We start from the raw sequence: 14772 nt of genomic DNA on the forward strand, positions 1-14772 counted from the left end.
TAAGATCCCTTCCAGTCCCGGACTTTTAAAAGAACATATTTCAAAAGCTAACATTTTCAGGATCCTCACACTCCAAAACTTTGAGTGGTGACTTAAGTACAGTAGCTGAGGTGGACTTAAAGGCAAATGTCCCTCAGAGTCCTGGTCACTTGGTCTGTCAGAAGAGGGACTCCTCAGAGGAGATGCCAGAAGACACACACACACACACACACACACACACACCACAATTCACCATCTGCAGTGTGAATGAGTCCTGCTATCCCTGCTATCCCCATCCTGAAAGACACGAAGACATGCAGACACACACACACACACACACACACACACACACACACGCAGGCAACCCAAAGGTCATCATGTCCCTGCCCTTCCCTGCCCTGAGCCAGCTACCACTCATCTAACAAGGCCACTCCTGGAGCTTCCCATCTTCTGATCTAACCTCAGTCCCTCCTGCTGCAGGCACTGCCCTCTCCATCTGGTGCGGAACCCTGTCAACCAGGTACCACCCATTAACCCTTTTCCTCCCAAACCAGATGAGGACAAGAGGGATGACGCCCCTCCTTGACAGCCTGACCCCTGGGAAGATGTGAGGCCTGGAGGACATTCTACTGCCCACCACCTCACCAGGAACTCCAATCCCTGCCCTGGCCCAGGCCCCGCCCACCATCTCAGCCTCTGGGCTCAGACTCTCGGGGTCTGCTTCATCTACCACCCAACACTGGGTCTCAGCCACACCTCTCAGATTCAGGGCACCTGCCCTGCAAGGCCCTACGGTGCATGAGGTTATTAAATGCTCTCATTAAGTCCTTCCACCACCTCGTGAAGTGTGAATTGTTAGCCTTATTCAGCAAGGAAAGTGGCCTGCCCAGCGCTCCACCTGGCCTCCAAATCTAAAGCTTTCTGTCCTGAGCCCCTTTCATTCATGTGCACACCACGTGACTCCTGAGCTCCTTCTCAGGACACTCGTCAGTCATCTCATTGAATTTTTGCCATCTGAGGAAGGTGTCATTAGCCCCATTTCACAGAGAGACAACCAAGGGTCAGAGAAGTAAGATGCCCTGCCCAAACCATGCCATGAATCGGTGGGGGTAGCAGGATTGGAGTCCAGGGTCGTGTGATTCCCAAATCTTTGATTTTAAGGATGGTCTTTCAGAAATTTGGCTGAGAAGGCAACCCCAGCTTCTAGGGTGTGCTGGGTCTCTATTCCCTCCCAGGGACCTCTTCCTCCCACCCCACTTCCGGGAGAGCTGGGAAGGAGACATCCTGGCCAGCAGGCACTTCACACAGGTCAGCACTCAACGCTTTCCCTCCCTCCAGCTCACAGCCCCCTAGATGGGGAAGACTGAGGAGGGGCCTGTCCATCTGAGAAGCAAGCTTGGAGCCCCTGTCTGTCCTCCTCCTGTCTTACTGACTGGCCCACTGAGGCTGGAAGAGGGAAGGGACTTGCAGAGGCTGGCTGGGCACCCAGGGTTGCTTGAGAGGCCTGGGTCCTTTTCAGCCTGGGGGATGCAGGACAGCATAGCTCCTGGAACCAAACCTGGAGGCCGGACCTAGAAATCCCCAGCCCGCCTGGGCCGGGATCTGGACACTTATCCAACAAGAACTCACTTGGGACCTGAGTCCCTCAAAGGGGGATGAGGTCCTTCCCTCCTCTGCCCTCCCTGACAGAGCTGGGACTAAGCATGGTTGCTGCGGTCACTCAAAGGGATACTCAAGGGTCACGTCATATATACTGTCACCTCCACCTGCACAGGCTTGGTCCCCTTCAGGGTCCTTGTCCCATGCCCAGGGTCCTCCATGCACCTGCATGCACACGCTGGTATGTGTGTTCACACACACGGGTCCGAGCACACGCCCACCACAGAGGTCTTTCGTATACACACCCTCACCCACTGCAGGCACACACGGCCATGGCCAACAGCGGCCCAGCCTGGGCACAGGCACACGTCATGCATAATGGGTCACCCTCCCACGACCACGGACGGGAGGGCACGCTGGCATCCACCCATGTGGCAGACACATCCTTCACCTGCACACGCCCCACAGGTCCCTGCACCTCTCACTGAGGTGGCCACACACGCCCACACACAGGGTCACCCTCACTTCCCCCTCAGGTCACCTTCACCAAGTCACCCTCCACCTTCACCTCCCCCTCCAGGGCCCACTGCCCTGGCCGGCTGCCGCGACCCTGGGAAGAACCAAATGTACACCCTCCCCTCGGAGGGGGAACCGACCCGATTCCCAAAAAGTGGCCACGGTCTGGGCACACCCACGAGGCAAAAGCCAGGCTCACTCCCACCCCAAGACACACCCAGCCTGGACGGCGACCCCTAGCCCGCCGCCGGGCCCTTCCCGCGCCTCCCAGGCCAGCGCAGGGGTCCCCGCTCCGTCCCCGGGGAGACAGTTCCCGAAGCCACTGGGAGGTGGGGGAGCAGGGCTGAGGATCCGCGATCGGGTTCCCATCCGGGATTCCCTCTGGGGAGGGGTCCCAAAAGGAAGGAGAGATGCGCCCCCCGAAGATGACCGGCGGCGGGGGCGGCCTCTCCCCGCGGATGCCAGCTAGGGGGAGATTCCGGCGGGGGCAGGGTGCCGAGAGGGGCGCTCGGGGTAGGGGCGAGGGGCGGCAGGGACCGCGGCCCGGGGGGAGGCAGCCCGGGGGGAGGGAGCAGTGTCCTGGGGCGGGGGTCGCGGGCGGGGACCGGCACCCCGCGCGGGGGACGGCCCCGGGGAGCCATGGCGGGGATCCGTGCGCATGTCACTCACCCCCGCGGCGCGCCCCGCCAGGAGCAGCAGCAGCAGCGGTGGCAGGAGCAGCCCGCGGGCCCCGGGCCCGGCCGCGGCCCCGGTCCCGGCGCCGGCCCCGTGGGCGGCCCCGGCGCGGTGCGGCGGCCCCGGCTTCATGGCGGCGGCGCGGGCGCAGGCGGCGGGCGGCGGACGGGCGCCTTTGTTCCCGAGGCGCGGCGCGCGGGACGGCTGCTTGGCGGCGGCGCGGCCCGGCGGCTGGACCGACGCGCTCTAGGCTCGCGGGCTCCCGGCTCGGCCGCCCGGCTCCGCCTCGCAGCTCCGCGCCCACAGCAGCCGCGCCCGCAGGAAGCGTGCGCCGCCGCCGCCGCCGGGCCGCCCCCAGCGCGGGCGGAGCGGGAGGAGGGGCCGGGGCGGGGCGGGCCCAGTGCGCCCCCCACGGGCTCCGCACCCTCCGGCCCCAGGCCCGGCCCCCGCCCCCACCCAGAAGGAGTACCACGCTGCCAAGTGGGCACCCGGACACCTGGGCGAGCGGCCGGCCTCGCCGAGCCCGGGGCTGGAGGGCGCGGAGCCCGCCGGACGAACCTCGGCGGCCGCTGTGCTAGGTAGAAGGGAAGGGTCCCGCGTGGGATGCCGGGGCCCGGGCCTGGCTCCCTGGAGTCGCCGAGTGGAGGGTCGCATAGGCATTTTCATCTACAGCCTCCCCCTGTGGGGTTCCACGCACGTGTCTCTTCCTGGACTCCCATCGGCACCCTCACACATTCAGCCAGTCCACCCAGTGGGCCAGAGGTCTTCCAAGACCACGGGCTTTCATGCCTCCAGGACACCCAGGGGCTGTGTGACCTCAGACCAGGGCCCGGCCCTCTCTGGGCCTCGGTCTCCCCAGGGGACCATAGGGGTGGTCACTTCTAGGCCCTGTCACTGTGGATCTGCAGAGGAAAAGCCATGCAGACCTGAGCGCAGCTGCTTCCACACCAGCTGTGCGCCTCCAGCAACGCCCCCAGTTCTCTGAGTCTCAGATTCCCCGTGGTTGAATGGGACCACCCCTTCCTGTGCAGGGTGGTGAGAAAAGTACATCTGAGTGGCAGTCTCTAGTGCTGGTGGTCTTTCTACCCTGTGTGGTCACGGTGCCTTTTCCCCCTTCACCTTCATCCCCAGCGGCATACCTTACTCTGTACTTACTTCTCCAAGTCTCCAATGGCGTGTGAGCTCCAGCGGGAGCAGGGGCTTGTGTCTGTCTTGTTCACTGCTATGTCCCCAACACCAGCACAGGGCTCAGCATGACATCGATGTTCAATCCAAATTTGTTGAATCAACGAATGTGTTTCCCATTTACGGGGGCTTACCGCCATCCAAGTGTTTTGGGGCAAGATGGGGGAGAGTGAAACATTTCTTGAACCCTGACCACATGCCAGGTGCCCAGCACTTCCATGTGTTATATCATTTCTCAGGAACCCCATAAGGTCGGTGCTGTCAATGTCTCCACTTCTTAGGTGGGGAAGCTGAGAGCCAGTGAGAAGAGGTTATTTGCTGATGACAGCTGGCTGGACGTCTCTACCTTCAGCTACTCTCCTCTCTGGCCCCTGTGTCCCAGCACCTAGCTTAGGGCCTGCCATTAGAAAATAGGAATGAAACTGAGTTGAAACTGGAACAATTCCCTCATGAAAAGGGGAACCAAAACCAGGATGAATGGAGGGGCAGGCCTAGAGGAAGAGACTATGGGGGACCAGCCATGGGTTTTTGATGTTGGTGACAACTGGACTTGTCCTGCAGGGCCCTTGGGAGGAGGACCAGAGGACAAAGGTCAACTCAACATGAAGTAGAGATGAATTAGAAGGGGCTCCCCAGGAAGGATGGAGAGCCCAGTCCCTAAAGGGTATGGAAGGCCAGCTCACCACCCTTTGACAGGGATCCTGGAGAGGGAAGACAGGGAGACTTTCCAACTAGGAATTCTGAGGTCCCAGCCTCTGAAAATTCAGTTCTCAAATATTTTGGAATTCTCAACTCTTTTGGCATGACATCAATGCTCGATCCAAATTTGACTGGCACCTTGGGAAGATGGGCAGGGAGAATCTGATGGGGAGCAGAAGGTGAGAAGTTGGTTTCTGTTGAGGTAGCACAGCTTGGAATTGAGCTCTGGCTCTGGGTTGGCCAAGTACCTGGGTTCAAATCCCAGTTCTGCCAGTTATGAACTGCGTTGTGTTGGATGTGTGACTTAACTTCTCTGAGCCTCAATTTCCCAACTGTGATATAGAGATAATGACCATACAGAGTTCATTCATTCATTCATTTAGCAAGTATAAATTGAGTGCCTGCTGTGTGCCAGGCCAGGTGCCAGGTTGTGAGGATTACATGAGCTCTTCCTTGCCATTGTAATGGAGTTCAACAAAGGTGGGTGGGATGAAGCTTATAAAGGAAAGGACTCAGTTGCAGGGATAACATCGTCTTTCAGAGGGGCTGAGCAGATCCCAGGAACAGACCAATCCTGAGGTGCTCCCAAAGGGCCGGCAGGGTTAGGGTGGGGATTATGAGGAGCCAGATGTCAGCTGATCACAGACAGCAGTGGCAATTCTAAGAGGCAGTGAGTACCCTGTCTTGAGAGGTATTCAAAGCTCAGAGAACTCTCTAGCAGGGAGACCATTAGGATGGTTTCCATGAGTAAGGTGGGCAGTGAGCATGGCCCATCTTCAGAGGTTCCTGCCAGCTCTGAGACTTCTGGAAGCAGCAACCCTACTTCCCTGACACCCTGGGGAAGAGGTGTGGGGGGGGGGCGGGGGCGGGGCAGTGGAGAATCTTTGGTCTGGACAGGCCAGGAGCGCCACCTGCTGCTCTTCAAAGACACTGGTCACAGCCAGCACTAAGACAGTTCTGGGCCCCTGAAGGTCCTTTTCATCTTGCTCCCCCACCCCTCCCGTCCCAGGTTTCCCTGGGGTTCACAGATGCACATATTTGCCTGCCCTCAAGCATATAGGGCATCCACACAGTCACCCTTGCCCAGGCCTCCTTGTGCATTGAACCACATTCCCACATACTCAGGGTCTCCCTTCACAGCACCATAACTTCACCCACATGCACCTGCTGCTGCCTCCTTCTGCCACAATACTCATAGTCCCCCTGGCCTTTAGAATACACACTACCTCCTCTGGGAAGTCTTCCTGATGTCCTCTAGGTGATCAGGCCTGGTCCTGTCCTGTCAGCATCCTGATCACACTCATCCTGCACTCCTCGCCCTGCTTTCAGTCCCTACTGTCTTGCTCAAAAGTGGGAGCATTCAGTATCCCAAATGAACAGTAGCTGTAAAAGGACGCAAGTGGAGCTGATTATGGGCCAGGCACTGCTCTCTCAAATGCACACTCACATTAGCCCCATTTCCAGATGAAAAACGAATATACAGAGAAGATAGGAGACATGCCAAGGCAGCATGACTGGCGGTGAGAGCTGAGATCCCGACCCAAGCCAACAGTTACACTGCAATGCCAGGCCCGGAGGCGTGTTGGGAGGCGTTTGATGAATGAATTAGAGTCACCGGGGGATTCACACAGTCACACCCCAACACGCAGACATACTCAGATGCAGTCTGACCCCTGGGGAACCCCGCAAGGCATGCCTAGTGGCTGCACCTCCACCTTTCCACCTCACCCCACCCCAGTCGGAGCCGTCTCTGTCCTTGACAGGGCCTCCTAGCTCTAACCAAGCATCTGAGGGAGGGGGAGGCCTTGGCCGCATCTCTGAGCTCCACTCAGGCGAACCTGAGATGCCTTATTCAGAGTGACACGCCCAAGCCTGGCACACAGTGGGTGCTCAGTAGCTGTCACCTGACTCTACGTGTCCCCCAGGGGATTGGCTAAGCCAACCGGCTCTCTGGACTTCAACAGTCCTGTGGCATCCTAAGAGCCAAGATTGATGGAGGCCTTACTACGTTCCAGGCACTGTTCTGAGCCAAACACACCCTCATTTACTCCTCCCCACAGGCCTGTGATTTGGGCCCAACAAGCAAACTCACCTCCCAGGGCTGCTACGGTGAGGACCAAATGAGCTGCCAGCCCAGGAGTCTGGCGCACAGCGAGCCCCATCCGTGTGCTTGCTCTCTACTTCGTCCCATTTTACAGTTGGGGAATCTGGGGCTTGCGGGAGTTCAGTAACTTGTCCCAGGTCACACAGCCAGGAGGAGGGCAGCCAGGATTTGAACCATGTGATGACAGAGCCCTGGCTTTTCACCCTGTGCTGAGCTGCCTCCGTGGGCAGAGGGGACTTTGTGATCCTTACCAGACCTCCCAAACACAAGTGCTGTCTCAGCTCAAGGCAATCACAGGGCTTGCAGAACAAGTCTCCATCCTCCTCCCTCCCCACCCCAACCATCTCCCGTCACAACTTCCAGTCTTGCCCAAGAGTCAGGATGGAGGCCACAGCCCAGGCTTGCTTCTGAGACAATCCAAGTGACAGCAGTCCTGGAGGTCAGTGACCCCCAAAGCTGAGGAATCAAAATGGGGCTCTGACAAGAGGGCTCCAGATCAGGAGGACCCGAGTCCTCCTAGGGGAATCTGGGGAGACTTGGAGGCCATCTGGTGCCCCAGTGAGTAGAAATCTCACTGGGGAAGGATCTGCAAGGCCTGTGGCGGGGCCAGGGTGACCGGTGAGAAGCCTTGGCCTCCCCACAACAGGGGGCCTCCATCGTGGGGAGCCTCCTGCCCGCCCAAGGGACCTGGCCTGTGTGAGGGTCTCACAGAGCCATGTCCCTGCCCTTAGTACACAGCCAGGCTCGGCCAGCCTTCCCTGACCTCTCCGTGTGCTGGGAAAGTCCTTGTAGGATGAGAGGGTAGGTGACACCCCAGGACACACAGCTGCTAGACACAGGTTAGGATTTGAACTCAGGCCTCTCCTAGGTCTGTGAGCTGAGGATTTGCAAACTGTGGGTCCCAAAGCGTTCCTGAGAGGTCCCTCAGGGCTGGCATGTGAGGAGGGGGAGTAATCAGATTTTGTTTGAGCTCAGTGGCCTGTAGGTCACAGAGCAAGTCCTGGGCTGGCCTTGTAGGAGGGAAGAGGCTGTGTAGACTCAGCAGGGCCTGTGGCTGAAGAAGCCCCAGATGGGCAGTCAGGGAAGGGATCTGCTTGAGGGGAGAGGAGAGCGCTGGGACCCTAAGCCGGCTAGGGGTAGAAAAAAAGTCAGTGCCACCTCTGTGGGGTCTGAAGCTTATAGGGTTTGCAGGGATTTCGAGTACACATTTAGGAAGGCTTTGGAAAGCAGCTGTGCAAATGAAGGGCCCTGAAGCATCAGTTTCATTCATTTTACCACAAATGTGCCTCTGAATGGCAGCCCGCCACCCCGCCAGATACCGTCACCTGAGTCCAGCAAAGTCAGAGGTGGACTGGGCTAGGCAGTGGCTCACTCCTGTAATCCCAGCACTTTGGGAGGCTGAGGAGGGTGGATCACTTGAGCTCAGGGGTTCAAGACCAGCCTAGGCAACATGGCAAAACCCCATCTCTACAAAAAATAAATTAAAAAAAAACGAGCCTGTTGTGGTGGTGGGCACCTGTGGTCTCAGCTACTCAGGAGGCTGAGGCAGGAGGACCACTTGAACCTGGGAGGCAGAGGTTGCAGTGAGCCGAGATCGTGCTACTGCACTCCACCCTGGGCGACAGAGCAAGATCTTGTCCCACAAAAACAAAGGAAAAAACAGAGGGAGCCTGGGCAGGGAAGGGCTACCTCCTCTCTGAGGGAATCTAGGAAGACTTCATGGTGGCAGTGGCAACATCTCCCCTGGGCCATGGCAGACAGGCCTCGGAGAATTGGGTGCTCTAAAGTGGCCCTACAGGGGCTGAGCCCCACCCGGGAGGAGAAGCCTCCAAGGCCCTAAGCTCCAGCTTGAGGCTACATCCTGACCTCGTGTGTGGACGAGGCTGAGAACATTCTGGAGGCTTGTTCCCTGTGATCTAGAATGGAAAGAGCAGGCAGGGCCTACTTTAACTGCCCATTTCACAGAGGAGAAAACTGAGGCCTGAAAAGGTAATGTGACTGACCCCAGGTCACATAATAAACCTGTGGCAGAGTTGGGACTAGAACCCAGGTTGCTTCACTCCTTGTCCTGGGGCCTTTCTCTCTTCCACTCCCTTCTCCTGGACCAGCTGCTCTGTTTATACAGAGCTCTTAGGATAAGCCCCCTCCCCAGTCAAGATCCTCATTGAAACCCACAGGTCATCACACTCTGGCCATCGAAGGTCATAGGACTAGGAAATGACCTTTGGTACAGCTCAGGCCCGGGAGCTGTGCTCACACACCGGCCCTCTTCTCTGAGCAGGGGTGGGGAAGCTGGATGAGGAGAGAGGAGGAGAGGAGAGAGAAAGGGAAGGATGGGAGGAGGGCACTGCCCCAGAAGCCATTCCGGGGACACACCCCCGTGCCTAGGAATAAACTGCTCATTTGGAATCATTTTCCTGGAATCAAAAATAAGCCTCCCTAAAAATACATTTTCTTTCTCACCTCATTCTGAGGCTAGAGCAGCTCAGCTGCCTCTAAGATGTGGGCAGGGGAGAGTGACCGGGGCCTGTGAGGGGAGATCCCCCTTTCCCCAGGGCTGTGGACACTGACCACTGGGTCCCCCTCTTTGCGCACAGCTGTCATTGAGATATGCAGTACATCATGTTTGTGGGTGTGTGTGGGTTTTTGGATTTTTGAGATGGTTGGACCCACATTCAAACTTCAACCTAGAGTTATCAAGCCCCAGCAAGGGCTGGGCACAGATGTGGACACGGAGGGAGCTCCCACCAAGGGTGGGAGGCAGGCAATAGGTAAGCAACTGCTCCAGGGGGCGCCCTAGTGCTGAGCTCACCTCCTGTGTGCCCCTGAGCAGGTGCTTCTCCCACCCTGGGCCTCAGTCTCCTCATCTGTAAAGGGATCAGCTGTGGGTAGCCACACTGAATTCTCTGCAGGCAGTCCTGCCACTGGCCATGGTGGAGGGGAAGAGCAGCTGCCCTGGCAGCACTGGCTCCAAAGAGAGGCCTGGGACACTCGGGGCTCAAATTCTGGGTCTACCACTTCCAGGCCAGTGGCCAGGGCCAGTTTCCTCCCATGCAAGTTAGGGTCAGTGACGGCTCACAAGGCTGGAGGGAGGTAAACAAACGCGACACAGGACAGCACCCAGCACAGGGCAAGGCCCACAGTCACATGCGGCAGACCCTGTGCTTTCGTTGTTATTGTCTTTAGAGACAGGGTCTCACTCTGTTGTCCGAAGTGCAGTGGCACAATCACAGCTCACGGCAGCCTCTATTTCCTGGGCTCAAGAGATCCTCCGGCCTCAGCCTCTGGAGTAGCTGGAACTACAGTGAGCCACCGCACCAACCCTAACGCCTTTTTTTTTTTTTTTTTTTTTTTTTGAGACAGAGTTTTGCTCTGTCGCACAGGCTGGAGTGCAGGGGTGCAATCTCGGCTCACTGCAAACTCTGCCTCCAGGGTTCACACCATTCTCCTGCCTCAGCCTCCCGGGTAACTGGGATTACAAGCGTCTGCCACCACGTCGGCTAATTTTTTTGTGTTTTTAGTAGAGATGGGGTTTCACTGTATTAGCCAGGATGGTCTCGATCTCCTGACCTCATGATCCGCCCGCCTTGGTCTCCCAAAGTGTTGGGATTACAGGTGTGAGCCACCACATCAAGCCCCTAGGCTACTATTTTTAAGTCATTCTTTGTCTGGTTCACCCCAGGCCTGAGGTGGGAGGGTAGGGATACCCCACCCACCCCCCATGGGAACCGAGAGAGTCTGAGGTTCCACAGGGAGGGGGCGGGTGGCTGCCAGGACCCCGGAACAGGTTGGCTTTGGCTCCTGAGAGTCATTGGTCCAGCCCTGCCCAAGGACATGTTCCCATGCTGGGATCTGGGAGCACCAGGAAGTGTAATCCAATTACACACTTTAAGTTATTTTAAAATGTATGATTAAATTATGATTATTTATTTATTTATTTTATTTTTTTGAGATGGAGTCTCACTCTGTCATCCAGGCTGGAGTGCAGTGGCCGGATCTCAGCTCACTGCAAGCTCTGCCTCCCGGGTTCACGCCATTCTCCTGCCTCCGCCTCCTGAGTAGCTGGGACTACAGGTGCCCACCACCACACCCAGCTAATTTTTTTTTTTTTTTTTATTTTTAGTAGAGGCGGGGTTTCACCATTTTAGCCAGGCTGGTCTCGATCTCCTGACCTGATGATCCACCCGCCTCAGCCTCCCAAAGTGCTGGGGTTACAGGTGTGAGCCACCGTGCCTGGCCAATTAAATTATTGTTGACTAGGCTGAGTACGGTGGCTCATGTCTATAATCCCAGCACTTTGGGAGGCCAAGGTGGGCGGATCACTTGAACCCAGGAGTTCAAGACCAGTCTGGCCAACATGGTGAAACTCCGTCTCTACTAAACATACAAAAAGTAGCCGGAGGTAGTGGTGGGTGCCTGTAATCCCAGCTACTCAGGGGGCTGAGGCAGGAGAATAGCTTGAACCCGGGAGGTGGAGGTTGCAGTGAGCCAAGATCATGCCACTGCACTCCCACCTGGGCAACAGAGTGAAACTCTGCCTCAAAAAAAAAAAAAAAAAAAAAAAATAGGCCAGGCGTGGTGGTTCACTCCTGTAATCCCAGCACTTTGGGAGGCCGAGGCGAGTGGATCACAAGGTCAGGAGTTCAAGATCAGCCTGGCCAAGATGGTGAAACCCCGTCTGTACTAAAAATACAAAAATTAGCCAGTTGTGGTGGCGGGTACCTGTAGTCCCAGCTACTCGGGAGGCTGAGGCAGATAATTGCTTGAACCCGGGAGGCGGAGGCTGCAGTGAGCTGAGATTGGGCCACTGCAGTGAGCTGAGATTGGGCCACTGCACTCCAGCCTGGGTGACATAGAGAGAGTCTGTCTCAAAAAAAAAAAAAAAAAAAAGGTTATTATTGACTATAGTCACCCTTTTGTACTATCAAATACTAGGTCTTATCATCGTTTCTTTTTTGTTGTACCCATTAACTGTCCTCCCCACCTCTCCTCTAACCCCTTGCTAGCCTTCCCAGCATCTGGTAACCATCCCTCTGTTCTCTATCTTCCTGAGTTTCATTGTTTTGATTGTTAGATCCCACAGATAAGTTTGAAGTGTTTCTTTGAGTGAAAAGCAATACATGAATTGGGAAACACCAAACCAGAAGAGGTTTAATGTTCCAGTGACAAATCGTCAGAGACAAGTATTTAAGGGATAGACGCAGAAGTAAAATAAATTATTTGATTGGTTGCAATTATGTAGTTGTTTATTTGGTCTATGCTATTAGAAAGTCCCCAGTTACATGAAAATTTCTGCACTACTTCTGATTGGTCAAGCTGAAGTTCTGTTTTCTTTAATAGAGGCATTTACAAGAAATAGCTCAAGTTTTGCTTATGTTTGCAAATCAAGCAAGGTTGAGGTCATGTATGAGGCCTAACTGGTTTTGTCTACCCTGGAATTCTTCAGGCCTGGTCTCCATTTTAATTTAACAAGTTAAAGTGCTATAGGGCTGGGCACAGTGGCTCACACCTGTAATCCCAACACTTCGGGAGGCTGAGACGGGTGGATCATCTGAGGTCAGGAGTTCCAGACCAGCCTGGTCAACATGACGAAACCTTGTCTCTACTAAAAATACAAAAATTAGCCAGGTGTGGTGGTGCACACCTGTAATCCTACTCAGAAAGCTGAGACAGGAGAATTACTTTAACCTGGGAGGCAGAGGTTACAGTGAGCCGAGATCACACCATTGCACTCCAGCCTGGGCAACAGAGGAGACTCCATCTTTTTTTTTTTTTTCTTTTTTTCTTTTTTTTTTTTTTGAGACAGAGTCTCACTCTGTCACCCAGGCTAGAGTGCAGTGGTGCCATCTCAGCTCACTGCAACCTCCGCCTCCCAGGTTCAAGCAATTCTCCTGCCTCAGCCTCCGGAGTAGCTGGGATTACAGGCGCCCACCACTGTGCCAGGCTAATTTTTGTATTTCTAGTAGAGATGGGGTTTCACCATCTTGGTCAGGCTGGTCTCGAACTCCTGACCTCAGGTGATCCACCCGCCTTGGCCTCCCAAAGTGCTGAGATTACAGGTGTGAGCCAACATGCCCGGCCTCAGGAGAACTTCATCTTGAAAAATAAATAAAGTATTACAGTACTATGGTTCCTGCCCACTGCACAGTAACAGACCCCATGACACAGAGACAGCAGGGTGTGCAGAAACAGAAAGAGTTTACTGATGGCAGCGTGCCCAGTGAGGAGATCCTCAAATCCATCCCTCCGAGGAGTTCTGTGCTGGGATTTCTAAGGGGATTGTTGAGGGTGAAGGGCTAGGAAATTTGGGTCATTGATGGTTTTGGGTAAGGGGGATGAAATCATCAGGACATGGAAACTGCATTTTTTGGTGAGTCAGCTCTTCAAACTAGTCAGGTCCTTCAAACCAGCTGAGTCAGCAGTTTCCTTAGTATGCAGGACGTGAAGGAATAGCTCAAAGAGAGAACTTAAGGCTTCCTAATGTTCAAGTTGTTATCTGTAGAACAGCTAAGGGGAACTATTGTCCTGTAACAGGGTCTCGTGGTTCTGGGTCAACAGGCTGCAAAAAACAGCTGTGAGGAGGCAGGTCAGGGAGCGAGCTGATCTCATGACGAAGGCTGAATGTGCTACAAGCTTGGTTTATTTTCATTCTTTCCCTCTCTCTTCTTCCCTGATTAATTTATAAAGTTTATAGGGGCAGTTTCAAAAGCAAGCTGAGAGTACGACCAGAGTACGGCATTATTCTCAGTTACCACTGTTAACATAGTCACTGGAACAGAGCCTTGTTGATGCTATCATCAACAGCTGCATTAGGACGTGTGGTCTTGTGGTCATTGGTATCCAAAATTGCATAGTCACTATAGGCTCAAGTGTGGGCTTGCTGAGTTCTCCAGGTTGTTAAATCCTGATGGCAATCATTCGATATGCAAGTGGCTGCTGGAAAGCATTTATTTATGTACTCATTTTTTAGAGACAGGGTCTTGCTCGGTCACCCAGGCTGGAGTGCTGTGGCCCCATCATAGTTCACTGCAGCCTCGAATTCCTTGGCTCAAGCGATCCTCCCACCTTAGCCTCCTGAGTAGCTGGGACTACAGGCACATCCCACTGTACTGGGCTAATTAAAATACATTTTTTAAAATTATTTTTTAATTAATTTTTTTAATTTTAATTTTTTAAAATTTTAACTAATTTTTAAATTAATTTTGTAATTAAAATTAAAACAAGGTCTTGCTTTGTTGCCCAGGCTGGTCGAGAACTCCTGGCTTCAAGCGCTCCTCCTGTCTTGGTCTCCCAAAGTGCTGGGATTATAGGGTGAAACGGTGTCATTGAAAACCCTTGAGAGGATACAATGCACAAAGGGGGTGAATACAGTAACTATAAGGAAAATAATAGCCAAGGACTGAAAAATGCCCTGGATCAAAGATTCCCAGGAGCCAAGATTTCACCAATTAAACCATATCAATGAAGGAAGTAGCACTTATCTGCTAAGACTTATATTTGTTTCTTAAGAGCCTTTGTTAGCCAGGTGTGGTGGCTCACACCTGTGGTCCCAGCTACTCAGGAGGCTGAGGCAGGAGGATGGCTTGAGCTCAGGTGTTCCAGGCTGCAGTGAGCCATGATCACACCACTGCATGCATTCCAGCCTGGGTGACAGGGTAAGACCCTGTCTCAAAAAAAAGAGCCTTTAAATTTTGGGCAACAATTTCTTATTAACAAAAAAACAACTTTTTTTTTTGAGACAGTCTCACTCTGTTGCCCAGGCTGGAGTGCAGTGGCGTGATCTCGGCTCACTGCAACCTCCACCTCCCAGGTTCAAGTGATTCTCCTGCCTCAGCCTCCCAAGTAGCTGGGATTACAGACGTGCACCACCACGCCCGGCTAACTTTTGTGATTTTTAGTAGAGACGTGGTTTCACCATGTTGGCCAGGCTGGTCTCAAACTCCTGACCTCAGGTGATCCGCCCGCCTCAGTGTCCCAAAGTACTGGGATTTCAGGCATGTGCCACCTCGCCTGGC

At 54.6% G+C, this 14772-nt stretch overlaps 1 protein-coding gene across 2 annotated transcripts in view; it reads right to left on the reverse strand.

Annotated features, from left to right (window-relative positions):
- Positions 1-3080, reverse strand: part of SDC3 (syndecan 3) — a 39764-nt gene extending 36684 nt beyond the window's left edge. For both annotated transcript variants that reach the window (XM_030913274.1, XM_030913275.1), the window contains exon 1: positions 2764-3080. In XM_030913274.1, the coding sequence (XP_030769134.1) occupies positions 2764-2901 (138 nt within the window). In that variant the 5' untranslated portion in view covers positions 2902-3080. The remainder of the gene's footprint in view (positions 1-2763) is intronic.
- Between the last annotated feature and the right edge of the window lie 11692 nt (positions 3081-14772).

This window comes from Rhinopithecus roxellana, chromosome 12 (assembly GCF_007565055.1).
Source record: "Rhinopithecus roxellana isolate Shanxi Qingling chromosome 12, ASM756505v1, whole genome shotgun sequence".
Lineage (NCBI taxonomy): Eukaryota > Metazoa > Chordata > Mammalia > Primates > Cercopithecidae > Rhinopithecus > Rhinopithecus roxellana.